Below are 20,748 nucleotides of genomic sequence, written 5' to 3'. Positions count from 1 at the left end.
CACCAGAAAAATCAGTTATCAGATATTATGCAAATTCTTGATGTGTGATTTTGAAATGAAACTGACTTGACTTGACATACAGGAAATATAAATGTATTCATCCTGCAGTGTTTGTGCAGGTTGCTTAATTTACATAGTAAAAATAAATATAGTATAAAGTACAGTAGGCCAGAGGTATGTCGTATTAAAGTAGGATAACGTAATAAATTAATAAAATATAGAAATAGAAATTAAAGAAATTAAAGAAATTAAGAAAGGAAATAAAGGTGGTGCAAAGTACAAAGTACTGTACAAGTGCAGGTACCGGTTGCAAAGTTTCATATTACAAGTTGTGAACACATTTGACAGAAAGGTGCATTACTTAGGCTTTTATCTTGTGATTAGAACTAGAGGTAACTCTGTCTATGAAACTATAATCTGTGTTACTGTGTTACAAATGTTTTTGAATTACAAGCATAGAAATACACAGTATGAATCGAAAATGAAAGAAAAACTTGCACTATGCATGTGAACTGGCTTTACTATGTTTTTAAGGAAATTTGCCCCATTAAAATACATTTTCAGGTAGGTCTTAATAGCTCATATTGTGGCTGTGTCTAGTAGACAGACACTGTTTCAACAAGAGGATGAAGCAGTCTCTCAGGAAGCTCAGGACCCCGGAGCTCAGTTAAGTAACAGCATTAACCTTGACCCTTGACCCAACATGTCGCCTTTACTCTTTTGCTAACTGCTCAGATCTAAATCTAAAGGTAAGCTGCCCCACCAACAAAAATAAACATCCATTTAGATCCATTTATCTATCTATCCATTTAGATAGAAACGAGCATTTAAAAGACGCAGGTGCTTCTGTTTAATTGAAAGCCTCGCTGCTGCTCTTTAATTACGACATGCGCTTCGCCATACCGACCACTAGGTGGCAGTGGCGCCTCATCATAGACCTCGACCACATAGAAAAGCTCTTTCAAATCGACACCGTTCACTATCAATTTACCTGATGTAATGAACTAGTTTGACGTTGTCACGTAAACCAGTGTCGGGTCGTGCAACGCACAGAGAGAAAGAGAGATTAATTTCAGCAACGGGAGCAAACAGGGGCCATGTTTTGTATGCGTAATTGCCCCGGTGTTTCCCATCTACCCGCTGTAGTTCTGTGAGCATCAGAGACGGACTTCACCATAATCATCAACCACATCGTTGGCAGGCAGTGGCTGCTCGTTTACGGAAGCGCGCTCTCTGTTTCTCTCTCGTGCTGTAGTCCCCGGACGTCGGCTTCAATTTGAAGGGCACGAGGGAAGGAGCGTAAAGTGGGGGGGAGAGAGAGAGAGAGAGAGAGAGAGAGAGAGAGAGAGAGAGAGAGAGAGAGAGAGAGAGAGAGAGGGAGGCAGGAGCTGCTGCAGCCTGTGTCTTTAAAACCGCAGGAGGAGACATTTGTGTGTTTCTGAGATGTAGCCCTGCCTCGCTTCAAACCCACCTGCTCCTGCTCACTGTCATCACCCCGCCGAGGAAAGGAAGGAAGGAAGGAAGGAAGGAAAGAAGGGGCTGGGATGCCGATGGTTTCATCTGGGAGGCGACTGGAAAGGAAAGTTCAGTGTGTTTCTTGGTCTCAGAGGTGGTGGTGGGGGGGGATATTTCTTCTAAATACACATCTTCCACCGAGGCTCGCGACTGACCGACGTCCACATCTGCAGTTTCCCTCCAAGATCCATCAGCTGTCAAAGCCCCGCAGCACACAAGAACCAAAACAGGTAAAAAATAATAATAATAAAAAAAAGGTGATGATTAATGAGTTACATGCGCATGCGTTATGGTTCAGGCTAGAAAACCTACCAGGAGGCATTTGTGATGTAGATGTAAGGGATGTTGTTGTTGTTGTTGTTTAGTGTTGTTTCAGCCATCACCTGTACATAAATCCCTGAATCCTCATGCTGTGGATGTGTCTACATGGAAATAAATATTGATACAGCGGCCATAGTTACATTTGTTTGTTGCGTAAAACCACGGTAATTAAGAAAAGAAAAAAAACAAACAAAATTCACACCCTTTTTTTTCACCTTGTTTAATCTTGCTTGGTGAATCATAATCACACATTAGAGATGTGTACACACAGACTCTGGCTCTGATATCTTCCTCCCTCATCTGTGGCACACATACACACAAATGCAGACACACACTGGCACCCATGTGTCTGAGATACTATCTGATGGCAAAACACTGAATTAAATTGACCTTCATACTCTTTTTTTTTTTTTTTTTTTTTTCCAGCTTTGAAAAAAAACTGCCCTTGAAACAGCAGTGTAATTAGGCCAGTATCTGCTACTGTCCTCTTTCCGCCAAGACATCACTCATTTCTGTCTCACTGTGTATTATTGTGTATGTACCAAAGTGTTCAATGTAGACTTTGTATTCTAGTGTTTACATAACTGGTATACCTGATAACATATGACACATCCTGTCAAAAAAAAGCCTTATCTTGAGTGTCAGACGTATTTGCATATTTATGTGCGGTCAGAACCTGTTTTCAGGTAAATAACTCATGTTATTATGAATTACTTTCATATAAACCATATATGCTTCACCCTTACTTATATTTCAGTGCTTCAGTGCTTCAGACTGCGGTTATATTTTTATACTTTCTCATGCAGTAATGTAATGTAATGTGATAGATGCACCGAGGCAGGGTTTTAGCTGCGAGCATAATAATGAGCAGCTACATTCGATGCATTTAATGTTAGACCGAACGCACTGATTAATACTCACCTAACAGGTTTCCTCAGCAGTTTCTGGAACAGCAACTGCTGTACTCTGAGGCCACTGTTGCAACTTTGGGAAAATCTGTTTGCACGTATTTCTTCATTCTTACTGAAAAACCCAGTAGCTCGGCAGGAAGGAACATGTGGGCAGAGTTCTCTCTAAGATAGTGTTTTATTTTCATGCACATGCAGACATTAGTGTGCGTGCATTGGGCCTGAGAGGGACAGAGGATTTATTTTTATCGCCCTTAATGAATTTTTGTCGTTGAATTTGGTTCCACAGTCAGGTTCCTTCACAGACACAATTATGTTGGACTGAATGACAATGTTTATCCCGATTACTTGACATTGTGCAATGTATGCATGTCAGTTACTTAAACCAGAGGCTGCTCTTGCATCTGATAACAACATGGTAACCGTTTTCCTCTACAGAGAACCTTTTAAGCAGAATGAAGCCTAAGTTAATGTTTCCATTCGGCTGATCTCTATAATTGTTAATTGACAGAGTCTGAAATTGCAACTTACAATATAATTTCGCAGTGCAGACATTATACTTTATGTTGTCAGCACATGTCTTCAGTGTTGGACTGTAAGCAAAATCATTTTGACATCCTACAGCCTTGGCTGTGACCTGATCAGAAAGATGAGGCCCCCTGGATACAGGGGAGTGATATTCAGTGGCACTAGGACCCGGTGGAGCCATTTACAGCTGTGGCAGCAGCTGCCGGTGTCATTCCTGTCCGGGTCATCATTAGTATCCCTGTCACAGGGGCATATGGCCCCCGGAGGCCCCGAACACCAACACTCTGCTTGGCTGTAATTTCAATAAGAGGTGGGCAAAATGTGATCAACTTTAGGGCTGGACTCACTGTGTAAACGTAATGCAACTGCACAGAGCCAAGGGTGGAAGATGAAAGGTTATTCAATATAACGACATAGATGACTGCCTTTAGGGTGACATGAAACATGGCTTCTGACTGTTCGACTGACTCTGTGTGTAGTCAAATAATCCCATCAGAGGAGCCAAGAAGGCTGGCTAGGGCCTGCTGTTTGGGTTACACTACATCCTTCCTGGCTCTCTCAGCTCTCAACCCCTCAGGAGGGTGCATGTAAACACCATGACACATTTGTTATTATCAAATCACTCCACTCTCCTCTGTGAACGTGAGTGGAATAAGAAGTGGTAGTCTGTCATGACTGTTCCCAGGAAAGGCAAATATTTGGCTTTTGCTCTGTCATACATAAATAAAGTGAACATTAGAAAGATTAAATATACTGTGGTTAGATTTTGGCTGCGGGAAAATATAGAAAAGTCTTTTACTAAATATAAACAGAGAAGCCTCTGCATGGTTCATTCTTTCATCATCACCTTCACAAAGTCTTACATGCTGTACTTCCCCTTTCGTTACATTTTAGCAATATCTAATACATGGTTTGCTCTCCTCCTCAGTCTCCTCTGTTTTTCCCATGTTCCCGCACACACAGATGCACATTACCACCGATTATGATCTATGTCCAGTTATTGTGACGGTGGCCGCTGGGACTGTGGCATGTTGACGTCATTGATAGTGACTGTGAGGTGGTTGGCTGAATGAAACAATACCGAGCACGTCGCTGGAGGAGCACAAGTGTCACTTCAGAGCGTAGGGGAGGGAAATAAGAGAGGAAAGCAAAGAGAAGATTTTAGGTCAGGAATAGTAGGCACTCAGCTTGATGTGAAAGGAAAAATATAGGATGAGGAAAAACTAAATTGGTGGGGTGAACGACTGAATGCCCATGCAGTGAAGGTGGGAAAAGATGGGGGGTGGAGGGAGAAAGGATTAGAGAAATGGGATGATAAAAGAGAGAGAGAAAGAGAGAGAGAGAGAGAGAGGGGATTAAAGCTTGGAAAAATAGACAGTGCCAGAGGGAAGTGTGAGAGGATCAATTTAGAGACATTCTGCAAAGAGACACAGTGTTGTCACTGAATGGGCTGTCTCGCTCCGCTCTCCCTCTCGCTTCCCTCTGCTCGTTTTGCTCCCACCCACTCCCACGTGTGCCCGAACGCCCCTTCCACCCTCCTCCGCACTTCCCCCACCAAATGCCATACATGGACCATAGGAATACATTATGCCCAGCCAGGCACCAGGTTATTGGTGGACTGAAAGACCAGCATGTTTCTGGGCACATGTTGAGTACAGAGGCAAGCTCTACCCTCTCTGCGTGAAAGTCATGGCCTCCGTTCCCTCAAGGTCATGTGAATAATTATGAGAAAGCTCTGTTGTTTCTCCGTCCCCTAGCAGTTAACCTTCTCTCTCCCTACTGACCAACATTATCTCCATAGTGTATAGGACATAATTTCAACCATGTAGAGCATATGTAAGGGGTAATGGCAACTGATAACGTGAGGTTAGGTGTCCTCTCACGCTCATAAAAGATATCACACGCACATGCTTTGGTCCTTCTCTCACGTGTTTCACTACTACCACCTTTGACTGATGGTTCTGGGTCGGGCTGCCACAGTGTTGTGCCCACATCAGCTCTTTTAAGGCTCAGACATGTTCAAAAGCGCAAGACCATGTCCCCATCTATGTGGCAAATTTTTTGTTTTAGGGATTTAATATTGGAAGTTTCTGTAAGTGGCACTGTTTTGTCTTCAGCCAAGTGAAGCAGTTGCCTCTAATGTAAAATGCTTCATGTATTTTGCATTTAAACTCAGTTGTAAACTATTTTACAAACTGGGTGTACAGCAGCTTAAATTGCTATTGTGTTACATCTATCAGTAATAGAAAGAAACAAAGCAGACATCACGCAATAATTGAATGAATGGGCCTAAATTCCTCCTTAATTTCTGTCATCCTTCTCTCCTCTCTGTGTCTGTCTGATCTTGCAGCGGCTCCCTCTCTCTGTGTTGTTGTTTATTGTGTGATGTTGACTTTTGCTGTTCTGGACCGTGCAGCGGTTCCTCGTGTTAGTGTGTGGCAGGTGCTCTGAGCTGATATGAACTGACTGAGCATCTCCCTGGTTACTGGAGGACTGGCAGGCAGCTTAGGCACAAGTAGAGAGGATGATAAACTGTGTCCAGGCTTTTATTTTTTTTTCTCCAAATCTCCCATCCAAAAGCTCTAGGAGGTTAGGGCTGTTAGAGCATACATCTCTTCTTGTCTCTTCCTGCTCTCCAGCTGTTGGTTTTTATGCATTTTGTTGTCTTATCAATATGTGCAGTTGTATTCATCAGTCTTTTAGGCCATGAGAAGGTAGGTAACTGAACAGTGACAATGGTGGGAGCCTGAATGAGTCACTCAATTGTCCTGTTGGGTCAATAGGGTCTCATGACTCATCAGCTGAATTGACTTGGCATTTGTTAAAGAGGCTGCATGCAGTATTTCAGTGGTAGAAATCCTCTCTGTACCTTCTTAGCTCCTGTATTTTCTCATCACATTATATCATCATTGCATGGCCACAAAAACACGCTTTGGTCTTACAAGTCCAAACATTGCTATTGTTTTCTTTGACACAGAAATCGTAAGAAATGGACCAAGATAATCCGAACCAAAGCCAGACACAAGAATCCAAACCAAGTGGAGGAGCAGAAGCTTTAACAACAACTCCAGCTCCATCATCAAATACAGCAGCTCGAGCCACTGATTCCACCGCCGGGCAGCCTGGAGCTCTTGCCAGGCCTCGACGGCCGCAGAGGAGCGCCAGAGTAGAGGGCTCTGTAGATATCTCCGAACCCAAAGCTGAGCCCAGATCTGAGCCCAGATCTGAGCCCAGATCTGAGCCCAAAGCTGAGCCCAAAGCTGAGCCCAAAGCTGAGCCCAAAGCTGAGCCCAAAGCTGAGCCCAAAGTTGAGCCCAAAGCTGAACCCACTCCTGCGACTGACCAAGAAGAGTGCACTCCTGATGGCAATGCAACAAGTCGTCCCAAACCCTCTCACCCTGCAGCAGTCAAACCTTTAGGAGAGCGCACTGGGCCCAGCATTAAGGCTGGTCCTAAAGGTCATGGCCACCACCCAGTTAGGGCTGCCTCAGTCCCTCACCCACCTTCCAGCAGGCCTGCGCCTCCTCACCTGAACCCTCATGCACAGAGAGCCCTCTCTGTAGCAGGTACAGCTGACACTCAGGCCCAGACTGTGGAGGACTTCAGGCAAGTTCCCTGATCTGTGTGTGTCCCGACATTCATGTCTCAGCACGTCTCCGCATTTCCTTTCATTCCCAGACAGCTCAGAAACACAGGCCTGGAACACGTAGCATGTATTTCTATACATTGACAGTCAACAATGCAAGGTGGCATGATTACAGTAAACCTGTAGCCAAATTGCTGTGATTTTTGCTAAATACTACGATCATAATTATTTAAAAGAGTTATTTGTTATCTGTGTATTTCTAAATTACATAAAATTATCCAATTTAGGGACTGAAACATTTCCATGTTAAGCTTCAAAAGGGTGACATACTTTCACTAAAATGGCCTGTGAAAGGTTTGTTTCTTTCTTTCCCACTGGATGTTTCTTCTCTTATATGGGTGTGTGTGTCTAACCACTCCCTGGTTCAGTAGGTTGTGAATCACTGTACAGTAAACTGGAACTGATGAGGTTGCTGAATCATTAAACAAGTTAGGTAAAGCTAGTTCAAATGTAAGAAAAAAAGAATAGGAACAATACTGTATGTGCTAACTGCTTAACACATAAGGTCATAACAACAGGTTTTGTTCTCGAGCTGTACAAAGAACACAGCTGTAGGTGATACAATTGATTTAAAATAATTTAATGAACATTAATGTTTTGTTTTCAGCTACAGTTGTGTTTTACATGCTGTGGCTGTGTGAAGGGTCTGTTGGAAAGTTTAATGGTAACACTGCACACATAGTAAGCTTGTTGCTTTTTATAGAACATTTCTGGAATTTTCTTGGGAGCTGAACATCAAGTGCCCCAGAACAACAGTGACACTGGCTGTAGAAGGCCCCTCAATGTCCTATATCCTGTACCACTACCTCAGTTTGACATGTAAAAGAGCTGCGTGTTCACTGCAAATACTACATTATATGTAGGTCCTTAAATATGTGTAACATATACAGTAGGAAGGTTGGGATGTGCAGAATTTCATTCCATCCATTTTCTAAACTGCATGTCCTGTTCAGGATTGCAGGTGGCTGGAGCCTGTCCCAGTGTACACACTGGGTGAGAGGCAGAGTCAATAGTCTATCAGACAGCGAACATACTGTATTTATACAGACAAACACACCCTCACATTCACATTTATATGGGTGATTTAGATTTTCTTATTTACCTAACTTGCATGTCTTCAGACTTGTCCAGAGTTTGCTTGGCTTTCAGAGCCAGTGGATTTTAATCTGGGACTTCTTGTTTTTGAGTGACATTGTTAACTACAAAGCTTCCCAATATATTAATCTAATGTAAAGTGTAGCTGGTGGAAATCAACATCATCAGTCTGTACTGTGTGTGTCTTGTATTTCTTCAGTAATTTTATGCAGTTTACACTGCATATGAATCAGAATGACTGAATTACTTACATGATAATAATATTGCATGGTTTAATTGATGTGTTGATTCTTGATAATACAATTGTCTACATGGTTTAATGACACATTTCTACATACTGTGGTAAGAAATTGAGAGAACTAAACTGATCTTATCAGGACAGATGTGATACATTTGTATATATTAATAAACGGTGCTGCTGTCTCACTCAGATACTGTAGGTTATGACACTGAGGTGTGTAGTAGATAAGAGACGTTACATAACACCCTTATAGAGTCTGTGATAACACCCTCTTTCCAACAGGGTGCATATCATCACTTGGAATGTCGGTTCGGCCACGCCGCCCGATGACATCACTTCCTTGCTGGGGCTGCACGTGGGAGATGGAAACACAGACATGTACATTATCGGGTGAGTGTTTTGTGGTGTGGTAGTCATCCAGGTTCTTCCACATAAAAGCTCAAGTGTCCATTTATGCTCCCTTGTCCCACATCAACGCTGCAGACAATGCCACTAATGAGCGGTCAGGCTGAACCTCAGTGATGTCTCTCTCCTTATGGCTATGATTTTCTTCCATTTATTAATCCACAGTTACATTATCAAAGGTCCCAATCATGAGCTCTTCTTACAATTCTGACTGCTGTTGACCCATGTGTGTTGTTGTGTGTGTCATTTATCTTCAAGGCTGCAGGAAGTGAACTCTATGATTAACAAAAGGCTGAAAGATGTCCTCTTCACAGACCAGTGGAGCGAGGTCTGCATGGAGAGACTCAGCCCCTTCGGTTATGTGCTGGTCAGTAATGGCTTTTATTATCAACACATATGCACACGCTCATAGTAAAATGCTAAACAGCTTAGATTCGTACTGTACGCATTATGTGATTGCTGATGAGATCTCTGCTTCCTGCTGCTGTTTCGGCTCATTTTGTTCCCCGAGCAACGGATGGGGTGATAATTTCTAACAGCCGTGTAATGTCGGCATATCTGCTATCTTCCTCTGTCTGCCAAGCTCATAATGCAAAGTCAAGCTCTCTGGGTCTCTTGGTCTCCTTCTGTGTGCCTTTATGCCTTCATACCTGCTCCTTATAGTCTATCTTTCTATTTCATAATGCGTTCACGTACCCAGTTTGACGTAATGCACATATTGAATGGGATGTAGAAAATACCTTCAAATATAAATTCCCAAATGTATATCAGATAAGACAGAAAAAGCATGGCTATATTTATCTAAAATATCCAAAGGGAGGTTGAAACATTTATATAACGTAATTTAATTTAATCATCATTTAATATATATTATAATCATCAAAAATATTTATTCTCTCCAGACCTGTCTGGTTTGGTGGCATTTTCTATGTTTGTAAGGGCGTGTACTGTAGCTGTGGTAGGTGTTCGTCTGGCTGCATCTTGGCTCTGTTGGCATGGTGAGCCAGGGAGCGTGAATCAGCTGTCGAGCTGACAGAGCTAGACAAATGTCTCCCAGGATGCTGTTTTATTTTTGGATCACGTTGTTGTCAGTGTTGATGAGCCGCTGACAGTGAGACTGATGCTGTCCTCCAGCTATCTCACAGTCTGCTACGTTAGTTTAAACCTCGTTAAAATCATCTCCATGTGACCTTTTTGTGTACTTCATGTTGTGGATATTAATGCCATGAGTAGGTTAAGGATGTGTTAGCTGGAGTTTGTTTTGAGTAGTGTGAGATACACGGTGGTGTCAGTAGGAATCTGTCTAGTCACGACATGGTGGACAGGCACAAAGTAACAAGACACCCCATCTGTTCGTTCCTCTCTGAGATAGTCTGCTTGTCAGTCAAGACTCATTGTCAGGTTCAAACTGTAATTGCTGCAAACACAAGAAAGCTTACTCAAATCAGCCTTTCACTGCAGAAACACAGAGCCAATGAGAGGTTTTTTCAGGCTATTCACCACACAGTTGCTGATCGTCACCATCATGCCTGTTTGAGTAAGCTACAATTTAATGCACAAATTAGCAAAGCATTTTTTTCTGGCACTAATCTCTAATTGCAACATGGCGCGCTCTATTGAATGTGTTGCAGCTCAACTTTTTCTACCCAATGTGATTTATTGGATTGACCTTTTCTCAAGATTTGTTGACTTAGCATTTGATTCATAACACTATGGGGCAGCGAAAGATACATTTTAAATACTGTGAAGCTGTAAAGTTTAATAGTTTAGTAACATGTATGATTAATATTTAGATTAGATCGTATTTGTAGACACTGGAATAACAGGAACCTACCTTAAGTTAAGGAAACTACCAAAATAAGTTCTTCATTTAAAAGACTCGCTTTCTAAGCACACGTCAATAATTCTAAATCTACCAATCTAAATTTAAATGAGATCCAGCAAATGATGTCCAATCATAATAACTGTGTAATGAACACTGGGAGAAGATATTGATGTTTCTGTAGTCATCAGTTACTGGAATGAGTGAGCCTTATTTTGCACTGGACTTCTTCCAGATTCCCAAGCTGCCCTGCTAACATCACACTTGTTACTCACAGCTCATTTGTTCAGTTATGTGTGTGCTGTACAAGGTCATACATACACCGCTGCACACATACACTCTCTCTCACTCACACACACACACACTTGTCTTTGGGATTAAATGTCTTTGCTGTTCGTAGCCAAAATGTAGCATGGCAGCCTTCAGGAGCTCTTCCAATGTTCACTGATGTGGATAAGAAATGCTTTTCAAACACAGTACATGCAGGCAAAGGTATATTCTCTCATACTTTATACACACACACACACACACACACACACACACACACACACGCACACTCATTGTCTGTGTCCTCACATACCACAAATAAAGTCAGTCCACTTTACGGTTCACTACAATCCATTACGCAACAAAGTTGTTCAAATAGCCAGTTAGTATACAAGCGAGATGGTCTTATGTCACGTGGAGATGTGTGCCTCCATTACTCCCCACTGGGCATTTCAGGCAAAGTGTGATCATGCTTCTTTGCCCTCCAGTTGGGGGTTGGGATGTGTGGACCACTGGAGAGAGGGAGAGGGAGAGGGAGGGGAGGGATGAACATAAATATCTGGTGAGGGGCTTGACATAGCATGCAAATACCTCATCTTGTTCCACATAACAAATGCATGTGTCATATTCATGCCCCCTTTTGTACAGTAAAAAAAAAAACATATAACAGTGGCGCACAAATGTCAAAATCTGCATGTCATTATGCATAACCAGAAGCAAATGCTTAATGACGGTGGAGGGCTTGGAGAAAAAAATGGTCTGACCATCAAATGCCTGCAGTGTGTACATCACGTTTCCTCTTCAAAGTGGTTTGTTGCCACAGCGAGGGTAGACCACAAGCTATGGCCTCCTTAATGTGCAGTGCTTCGTGTAAAGTAGTGGGAGAGCTGGGCCACAGACTCCTTTAGGGCGAAATGGAAATGCAAGGGGGTAGAAAGAGGAGGGAGAGTGAGAGAGGAGGGGTAGAGAAAGTAAACCAGAGCAGCAGAAATGGACACACAGCAAAGTCGGACTCAGCTCAGATAATTTGCTTATTTTGATTATAGTGAAAGTTAAGAACATATTTATACAGTTACAATAAACTTTATAGCTGCCTACTTTTAAGAAATATGCAAAGTGCCTCCTCATAACTTTCACAGTGTGCCTATTCATGTTATCCTGTTTTGTCCTCCTGTCTGTTTCTCCTCACCTGTCTGTCGCTCAGGTGACCTCCCAGCGGATGCAAGGGTTGCTACTGCTGATCTTTGCCAAGTACTTCCATCTGCCCTTCCTCCGCGGAGTCCAGACTGAAACCACCCGCACTGGCCTGGGGGGTTACTGGGTGAGACGGATACTGACACCATTCTGTGATCGGCACTGTGCTATGGAAAATTCACACATGGAAGTTTATCTGTACATAGGACGACATCTCTGTGACTAGGTTTAAGCTTGCATCACTGTCACTGATACCCTGATAGAGATCTGAGAGACTCATTCGCCACTACAGTTTCTACTGCTTGTTTCGTAGACAGTGCAGGTTGTTTGCTTTATGGATGTTGTAGTTGTTACATCTGCTGAGCATGAGTCAATAATCTGGTGCAAGTGATATACGTGAGAGCAATTGCACACCAACCATGTTATCAAGTCTTGTTATTTGTTAGTCAAATGCTGTTCCATAGAGTTTTATGAGAATAAAGATATAGATCTTGGTATCTCACAGCCAGCAGTTATTAAGGCTCGGAAAGCCAAGCATAATAAAGATAAACCAAGGGGAAACTGAAATAAAAAGTTGTTTTTAAGATATTTTACTGGTATTTTTCTAGTGAAAATTTGATTAACTATATCCAACATATAGCAACCAGTTCATAGGATTTTTATTTACAAACACCAGGTCTTTTTGAAACAGGTAGAAAAGATGTTTGCTACTATGTGTTACAGAGAACTAAGATGGTAGGTGATCGGTCTCTATGCGTCTGTGTTGTCCTGATCACTGAGGGCACTAATGCATTTCCAAAAAGTCTTCCAGTACTCAATTTTAAGTGAATTCTTCCCCGTATTAACTCAGACAGGAATCCGCTCATTCTGCAGATTTTATGCTGAAAGATCTTTTGTGTTTTAGTGGGTCAGAGCAGTTGGGAGAACAGCGGGAAGAAAACCGCAGACTCATCCTGTCCCCCCACTGTGCACTTTATTGTTAGCATTAAGTATTGATGACGCTCTTCACTGCTCCTTAATGAGTAAACTTCCTGTTTCTCTATGGCACACACACACACACACACACACACACAACTCAATACGGTGAAAACACTAACATATTAATCACTGCGTTTAGGAACTTTTCCATCACTGATTGATTTGCTTCCACGGTGATACAGTGTGTGCCCTCCTCTCTTAAATATAATTTAACTTCCTCTCCTCTCTGCTTGTCGGTGTTACAGGGGAATAAAGGTGGTGTGAGCGCCCGCATGTCAGTGTACGGCCACACCATCTGCTTCCTCAACTGCCACCTGCCGGCTCACATGGAAAACTCAGATCAGCGCATGGAGGACTTTGAGAGCATCCTTCAGCAGCAGCAGTTTGAGGGTCAGGCTGCCACCGGGGTTCTTGACCACGAGTAAGTCAGCACACACACATTTATACAGACACATTTACAGTTTAATGTATTTGTCTGATGGGTAGTAAAAAAAAATCTGATTGAACCTTTGCACTCACAAACAATCCCAGTTCCTTGTTTACTCTATTCATGTTTTGTGAATGTAACTGGTTTCACAGTCAGCTTTGCAAAAGTACTCATGTACTTGCACTTCCTTTTTTCACAGTGTGGTGTTCTGGTTTGGGGATCTCAATTTCCGTATTGATGACCTGGATATGCAAGTGGTAAAATCAGCCATTGATAACAACAAGTTTCCGATGTTGTGGGAAAAGGATCAGGTAAAAATAAAAGCTGTCTAATATGAATTTGACTCTTCTGCATGTGGTCTTCCTGAAAAGAAGTTTTCAAATTTTTAAAGAATAAAAGTATAGTCTGTATACATCTATATGCTGATTGTTGAACAAAAGCTGTTGACTCTAATTTTAATGTTAGATCTGAGTACTTGTCAAGACTTGTCATTTCACAAGCTGAAATGTCGTTAAGAAGTCAGGAAATACTGTCTTGTCTGGTGGACTGTGCACTGTGTACGTAATGCCACAAGGGGGCAGTAGAGAAACACACTATCTTATTAATGGAGAGCTGTCAGTAAGTGCCAAACAGAAATCCTCTGTGACTAATTTCTAATAATTCTCATTGTTACAGCTCAATATGGCCAAAGACAGTGAGACAGTGTTGGAGGGTTTCCAAGAAGGGCCGCTGAAATTCTCTCCCACCTACAAGTTTGACGTTGGAACAAATACATACGACACAAGGTTGGTGATGCCAGAGGTGCTGTTATGATTTCTAGGCCAATGACCAGCTATTACAGAGCCTGGTTCGGTAATACTTACACTCTCCTCTCTGAAAGGTCCTCACTAGCCCGGGAGCAGCATGAAGGGGCCTCTCTCCATGTACTGATTTTAACCAACATGGTATTTTTTTTTCTCTTCTCTCTCTTTCTGTCCTGCATCCAGCGGGAAGAAGCGTAAACCAGCTTGGACCGACCGGATCCTGTGGCGCTTGAGAGCCACCGCACCTGCTCTCGGCGCCGGGAAGCGTGGCTCCATTTCGGGGCTGACCAGCGGGACCAAAGTGACACAGCACTACTATCGAAGTCACATGGAATACACTGTCAGTGACCACAAACCAGTGTCCTCCATCTTTACCCTACAGGTGAGACACATCAGGGCACATTGTAAAGATAACATATTTAATCTTGTCCAAACTCAATCTGCTATTCAAGAACTTAAATAAAATACTATCTAAACTTAGAAAAGATTTGAACCGGGTAATATCTTCTCACATATGACTTACACAAGTATATGACCATGCATTTGATGCCAACTTTCAAATGTTTTTTTAATAATTGATGTGGTGGACACATTTGGTCAGTACTGAGGTTCGATACTCAGCATACACTATCATTTAAGTTTATCTTAGAAACCTCACAGTATTTTTTTGCTCTCTGTAGTTCCCATACAAGGTGGATATCCCCCTGGTCACAATCATAGTTGAGGATGAGTGGAACTGTGTTGCTGATGCCATAGCAAAATTCAAAATGGCGCCCAACTTCTCTCGCAGCTCCTGGGACTGGATTGGACTGTACAAGGTAAATATAGTCTTACCTCTACTGACCAAATAACATGTTACTTTTGAAGAATCCATGTCAGCAAATCACCACCAATAGCATAACAGATATTTCAGTAAATAATGTCTTGTGCTGCTGCCCTCCTAGGTGGGTTTCAAACACCATAAGGACTATGTGGGATATGTTTGGGCCAAGCAAGAGGAAGCTGATTTTCATCGACAAGAACATGAGGTAATCTGAGGGCATGCCAAATTCTCTTAAGAGCTCCTTTTCTTTCACATTTAATAGATGTCTGACTAACGATTTTTTTCCAGGTAACCTTTACAGAGGAGGAATTGCCCAAAGGCTCAGGGGACTTTATCTTGGGTTACTATAGCAACAACATGAGCACCATTGTGGGTGTAACAGAGCCATTTCAGGTAATCATAACTCTGCACTGCTTTCTTGAGGTTAAAACAATGAAATGCGTTCTCTCTTAGAGGGGGACCTCTCCATATTCTGCCCCATCCATCCCCTCTCATCCTCTTTTTCATCTATCTTCAGATCCAGCTTCCCACTTCAGGTCTTGACAACAGTTCTTCAGACAGCTCTGACTTCAGCTCAGAAGATGACAGCACTGTTGTCCTCATGAAGACGAGGTCCCGCAGCCCCAGTCCACGCAAGAGCAAGCACCGCAGCCATCGCAGCGGCAGCCCCAACCGCAGCCGCTCCGGCAGCCCTGCACAGGCCAAGATAAAAGAGCTCAAGGTCACTGATGGTTCTCCGTCCAGCACCACTAAAACAGCAGCTAAGAGTGAGTCCAGAGGATGTCCAGCAGAGGGCAGCAGCAACCAGGTGTCTGCTCCTGGGGAGAAAGAAAAAGACACCGGGGATTCAGGGCTGTGATACACATCCGAGTCCTGCTGTTGTCACAGGTCACATAGCCAACTGTTGTGTCTTTTATTACATACATCCACTATACTGTATATTTTCTGAAATGGAAATATACAGTTTCTGATGCCATCCTTTTCAGGAACAGCCGTCTGGTTTGTCCAGAAGGCTTACTTTGCCTTGAGTTGTTTTATTAAGCTGTGCACATTGTATATTTTTTATTTGTAAACCTTTCACTCTGTCCTGTGTTTCTTCTATCTTTGTCCGTTCTCAGGTGTGGACAGTACAGGGAGCTGACACCTTGCATTAGGAAATACTCAAGGATTTATGGTCACGTTAAAGAGTGGTTACTTAATACTTTTTAAAAAACATCTTCCCTATATTCCGACAATGGTTTGAAACTCTGCACTGATGTAGTCATATCAGACTGCATATAGGCGATAGAAAACGAGACAAGGGGTATGACATACTTGACACAGACATTGCTCACAGATCACTCAGTTTGCTTTCGTTGTGGAACATGTATCTGTTATGAAACAGATCCGCTCAGACCTAGAGGACCATAAAGACATAATGAAAAATGCATTTTATTCCAAGTTATTACAAGTATCACCAGCTCTGTCAACAATCATTCGCATTATTAGTTTCTGCAATGGAGATAGCCATGCAATTTGAGTTATTGGTGTGGTTCCACTCATGTGAATATTCCCTACTTTTACGAAAATTTACGAAATTCAGCATGCATTATACAGCACCATGACGCATTATACATTACCATGACACATTACATGCAGGTAGAGTTTCAAGTGATCCACCACTGGGAATAAAGTCCCTCCAGGATGCATAAAAGCAGAGCAGAGTGTCAGCGTAGAGAGTGAATGTGAGTGTAAAGGCCTTTAAATAGACCGCCAGATCAGTGCAGAGGGATGTGATGGGTGTGTGAGGCTAGCTGTCAGCTGACACTACATAGCTTTCTTTCTGGAGCTAGTTCATTAATTAGTGGCCACTAACTCTGCTGGGTTAACTACAGTGGTAACAACTACAGCAATATCTGACGCAGGAAACGTGCAGTATATTGCTCTGACACACTTACCTTTATGTGAGTTAATGGGCCTTATTTAACTTTTCACTGCAGCGAAGTTACTTTTTCAAATAATTTACCCAGAAAACAAAAATCACATTATTTAGTTCATCAATCACATTCGTTTTTTATTCCATTTTTAATCCGCATTCAAATTTGGACTTTTTCACATTATGATGTAAAACTCTGATAATCAATCTGAATATCTCTGACAAATGTGAGCGGGAACTCTACTGTGTAGAGCTACTACAGGGCTTTGCATTATACCGTAAGTAGTATAATACAAAGCCGACATGTTCCACTTGTGAAATATCACAGTGCTAATGTGATATTTCAAGTAAATGAAATGGTCCTATCTAACGCTTTATTTTTTATATGATTTTGACTTTTGACTTTTGCTTTATTTTTTTCAGTTCACCGTTCCTGTGTTTGTTTTTGTGTTTTCTCTTGCTCAGATCATCCCTTACTGATCCTGGTGAATAGCTGACAGTGACAATAGCCACAATAGTCGTGTTGCATTGTTACCGTGTGACCTCTGATGCACCATCTTAGACACTTTGTACTTCTGGGCTGTTAGCGTAGAACAGTGTATACTGTTGTAGCTGTAACCTCAGTGTGTATGTCTGTAATCAGTTTTTGTGTGTATGTGTTTTTATGGATGTGTGTGTCTTTTGGATGGTGGAGGTTGTGAGTGAGTGTGTGTGTGTGTGTGTGTGTGTGTTTGTGTGTATGTGTGTAGCTAGCAGTGAATGGGGTGTGACTGTGTTTGCATGGTTTGCTGCTGGACATACTGTACATTCCGGTACTGTGATTTTTGTGCCGTAAAGTGCTGTTTTTGACTCCTCTTTGTTATAATCGTGGCTGTGAAAATTGTTAAAGAAACATGGTAAGAACAGTACAAAAATTTAACTTCAGTATAAATGTTAGGTGAAGAAAATGCAGGACAGTTATGCCTGCATAAGTCTGAAATTGTTTGAATCATTTCATTGTGCACTCATGTATTTTCTTGATTTTGAAATCTATTGGACCTTTTTGTGTAAAGTAACATGTTTAAAAAAAATGTTAAAGATTGTATGACTTTGTCCTACTTTAGGTGATTTAGATAAGTATGATCAGTTCTGCAGTCATGACCATTGTCTATCTATTCTGAAGTGTTAATGAAAAAAAAAGCTCTGTCTACAGAATGTTATTGTTTTGTAATGATGTGGCTAAAATAGAAGAAATATGTATGTAAAGGACAAATATTAAGTATAGTAGAAAACACAAAATAGGAGACAATCTATGCCACAAAGATTATTTTACTTAAATTATGTATTTATTTTCTTATTTAATTGTTAAATGAGCCTGAATTCTGCTGGCCAGTGAGGGAGCATTATTTAAATGGAAATGTCAAAATGATATAACAGAATATTGATGATTATTTTCTTTTTCTATTTGGAACAATGAAGAGAGAGTTTGATTTCTCCGGTTTCCATTTTAGTAAATTCAGGTGAAATGTTGCTTTCATTGTCTGAAGTGTAGATTGTTTAGTCTACAAGTATTTGTAAAATTGTGAATGAAATTGACAAAACAAATATATCAAGCCTGTGAGATAATGTTTGCATATGGAAATGGTTTATTTGTGTGAAATCATCTCATCAGTGAGGCGAGAAGGTTTTTTTTAGGGGTTGCTAGCTTTGTTCTCCAACCCAAAAACTAGTGCAACACTGTCCAAAGAAATAATATACTCCCCTTCAAATTGTGCTATCTGTCTGTTTCTTGACTCTCTTTGTATTCTTTTTTTTGCCACTGCTTGATAAAAATAGGCCAATTACATTATAATATATTGTTTCTATATCAGAATAAGTGGAATACTTGATATACTGAAGAGTTATAGATTATATTCCCCCCCCAAAGAGTGTGTGTGTTGACTATAAAGATAATGGTACTGTATTATCATCACTGATGTTAAAGAATATAACTTAATTCAGTGATTTCAATTATTAGAGTGGAGCTCCTTTATATTATCAATTATCTTTGGACAACTAATCAGCTCTGTGTGATTTTTTTTTACAGGAGGAAGTGTCATGCTATTTTGGGCTTTTTGAATAAATGTGTGCGACAAAAACATAACACATCATGCTGAAGGCAACAGCAGGTGCATCTTGCATCATGCTGTTCAACACTCTGAAAAGAAAGTGTCCACCCTGCAAATTCATGTTGACAAATGACTGTACCGCTCTGATGCAACACTGGTCAGGGATTGAGTTGCTTGGTTTTGTGACACTAAACAGCAAAAGACCAAGTAACATCATTAAATGGACTGACTAAAAGAGTAGGCTGACAATACTAATGACTCTGTAAAGTCGTAAGTGTGACGAGTCAATTCAGTTCCATTCAAAAGGGGTTTATTTGGAAACTACATTGCCAAAGCAGGTATAAAACATATGTATATACAGATTATTTTAGTTCTGAAGAGGCTCATTTTTGTTTTTTTGGTTAGATTTTCCATCAAAAGCCCTTTGATTTGTGACCTTTTATGACCTCTTGTGATATGAGCCACAGTGTGCAATAACACAGTAATAATACATCGTACATCGATATCATTACTTTATTCCTTATCTCACATGATGATAATAAAAATTACCTAACAGCCACTTTTAAAGTTACCTGACCTTTACAGTGACTGACCATTAATTGTCGTATCCTCAGTCTGGATCAGATCAGACAATCGGGTCTCATATTGAGCTTTGATTGAAACAGTATTCGTGTGCTCCACACCTTCATAAATGCTTTGTCACTGTGACTAGTCATATTTAAACATATTGTGAAAAGGGGATGATTAATAGGGGCAGGATGTCAGACATTCACGATGATAAGGAGAAAAGAAGTACATGAGCTGACTTGTTGGACCTGTGGTCTGTCACAAACGTTTGGCTGAAACACATGAACCTATGTTATAATTTTAAATCACTTGCATTATACAATCTTCCCCAATGGAAACTAGAGATACCTTTCTTGGTTTCAGACCTCAAATAAATAAAATTGGCCTACTTTGCCACTAAAACCAATGTAACTGTTCTAACCAGTTCTTGTAGAGACATTAATTAAACCCATCTGGTGCCTACAAACGTAGAACATGTTCACAATCAGAGCTTTTGATTATATTATACAACAGGGCCTGAAGGGTAAGAGGTAGATGGGAGCTTTTTAAGTAAAATATAATCAGGTTATGTTGAGATATAATATCCCCAGCCTCTGCTCTTCCCTCCACTGTCCAGTTTTGACTTTGTTGCAAATGTATTTCCAGGTTAATCTGCTGCTTTCACATAGGAAACAAGTTCTGATGTCCTTGTGATAACTAAAATGAATACAACTTATCAGATGAATTATACCAGTGTTGGTTTAAAACCTGAACTCAAATAATGGTTTCTAGGAAACATTTGTTTGTTGCCTGATACACTTAGGCCAATGATAAACACACACAAGGGAAGTAGTAGTTTTATGTAAGACGTTTCATCCTAACTGCATAAAACCTCAATTGTTACTGCAACACACACTGCACTGTTGAACCAGTGCAAGTTCTTGTATGCACAGCCAGCCAGCTCTACTTTCACTTGCTTAAAATACAGGACACAAAGTGGGAAGGACAGTCAGCCTGAGGAGGATCAAGTGTCAAACACTCAGACCACATCATCATATCCTCCCACATCTGGTCATGTTTTTGTTTTGTTTTTAACATCTTGGCAAGCCTTAACTTATTAAAGCTTGAATGAAGATTTGTGTTTTGCGTTAATAACTGAGGCATGGCATGCAGGATGCGTGTGGGTGATATGGTGACATGGCGATGGAGAAAGGTTATGGTTTAAAT

General features: G+C 41.2%; 1 protein-coding gene and 1 long non-coding RNA gene across 3 annotated transcripts; one reads left to right on the top strand and one right to left on the bottom strand.

Moving 5' to 3' along the window:
* The first annotated feature begins 1,031 nt into the window (after window positions 1-1,031).
* On the top strand, window positions 1,032-18,641 carry inpp5jb (inositol polyphosphate-5-phosphatase Jb). Its single transcript, XM_051421694.1, has 13 exons — window positions 1,032-1,745; window positions 6,250-6,878; window positions 8,537-8,644; window positions 8,918-9,026; window positions 11,953-12,069; window positions 13,166-13,341; window positions 13,547-13,658; window positions 14,023-14,132; window positions 14,334-14,532; window positions 14,831-14,968; window positions 15,095-15,178; window positions 15,262-15,366; window positions 15,491-18,641. Exons 2-13 carry the CDS (start codon window positions 6,262-6,264, stop codon window positions 15,830-15,832), a joined length of 2,217 nt encoding a protein of 738 aa, XP_051277654.1. The 5' UTR covers window positions 1,032-1,745; window positions 6,250-6,261; the 3' UTR covers window positions 15,833-18,641.
* Window positions 8,272-14,338, bottom strand: LOC127375625 (uncharacterized). 2 transcript variants are annotated; one of them, XR_007887386.1, is made up of 3 exons: window positions 14,211-14,338; window positions 11,938-12,109; window positions 8,272-11,650 (listed from the first exon to the last, which is right to left on the bottom strand). It is a non-coding gene; the product is annotated as an uncharacterized LOC127375625 (long non-coding RNA). The 2 variants fall into 2 exon arrangements; XR_007887387.1 differs by having other exon boundaries at window positions 11,938-12,104.
* Window positions 18,642-20,748: the final 2,107 nt, after the last annotated feature.

This window comes from Dicentrarchus labrax, unplaced genomic scaffold (assembly GCF_905237075.1).
Source record: "Dicentrarchus labrax unplaced genomic scaffold, dlabrax2021, whole genome shotgun sequence".
NCBI classification, from domain to species: Eukaryota; Metazoa; Chordata; class Actinopteri; family Moronidae; genus Dicentrarchus; species Dicentrarchus labrax.
Note: the sequence above shows the minus strand (reverse complement) of the source record. Positions and strands in the feature narration are given on the sequence as shown.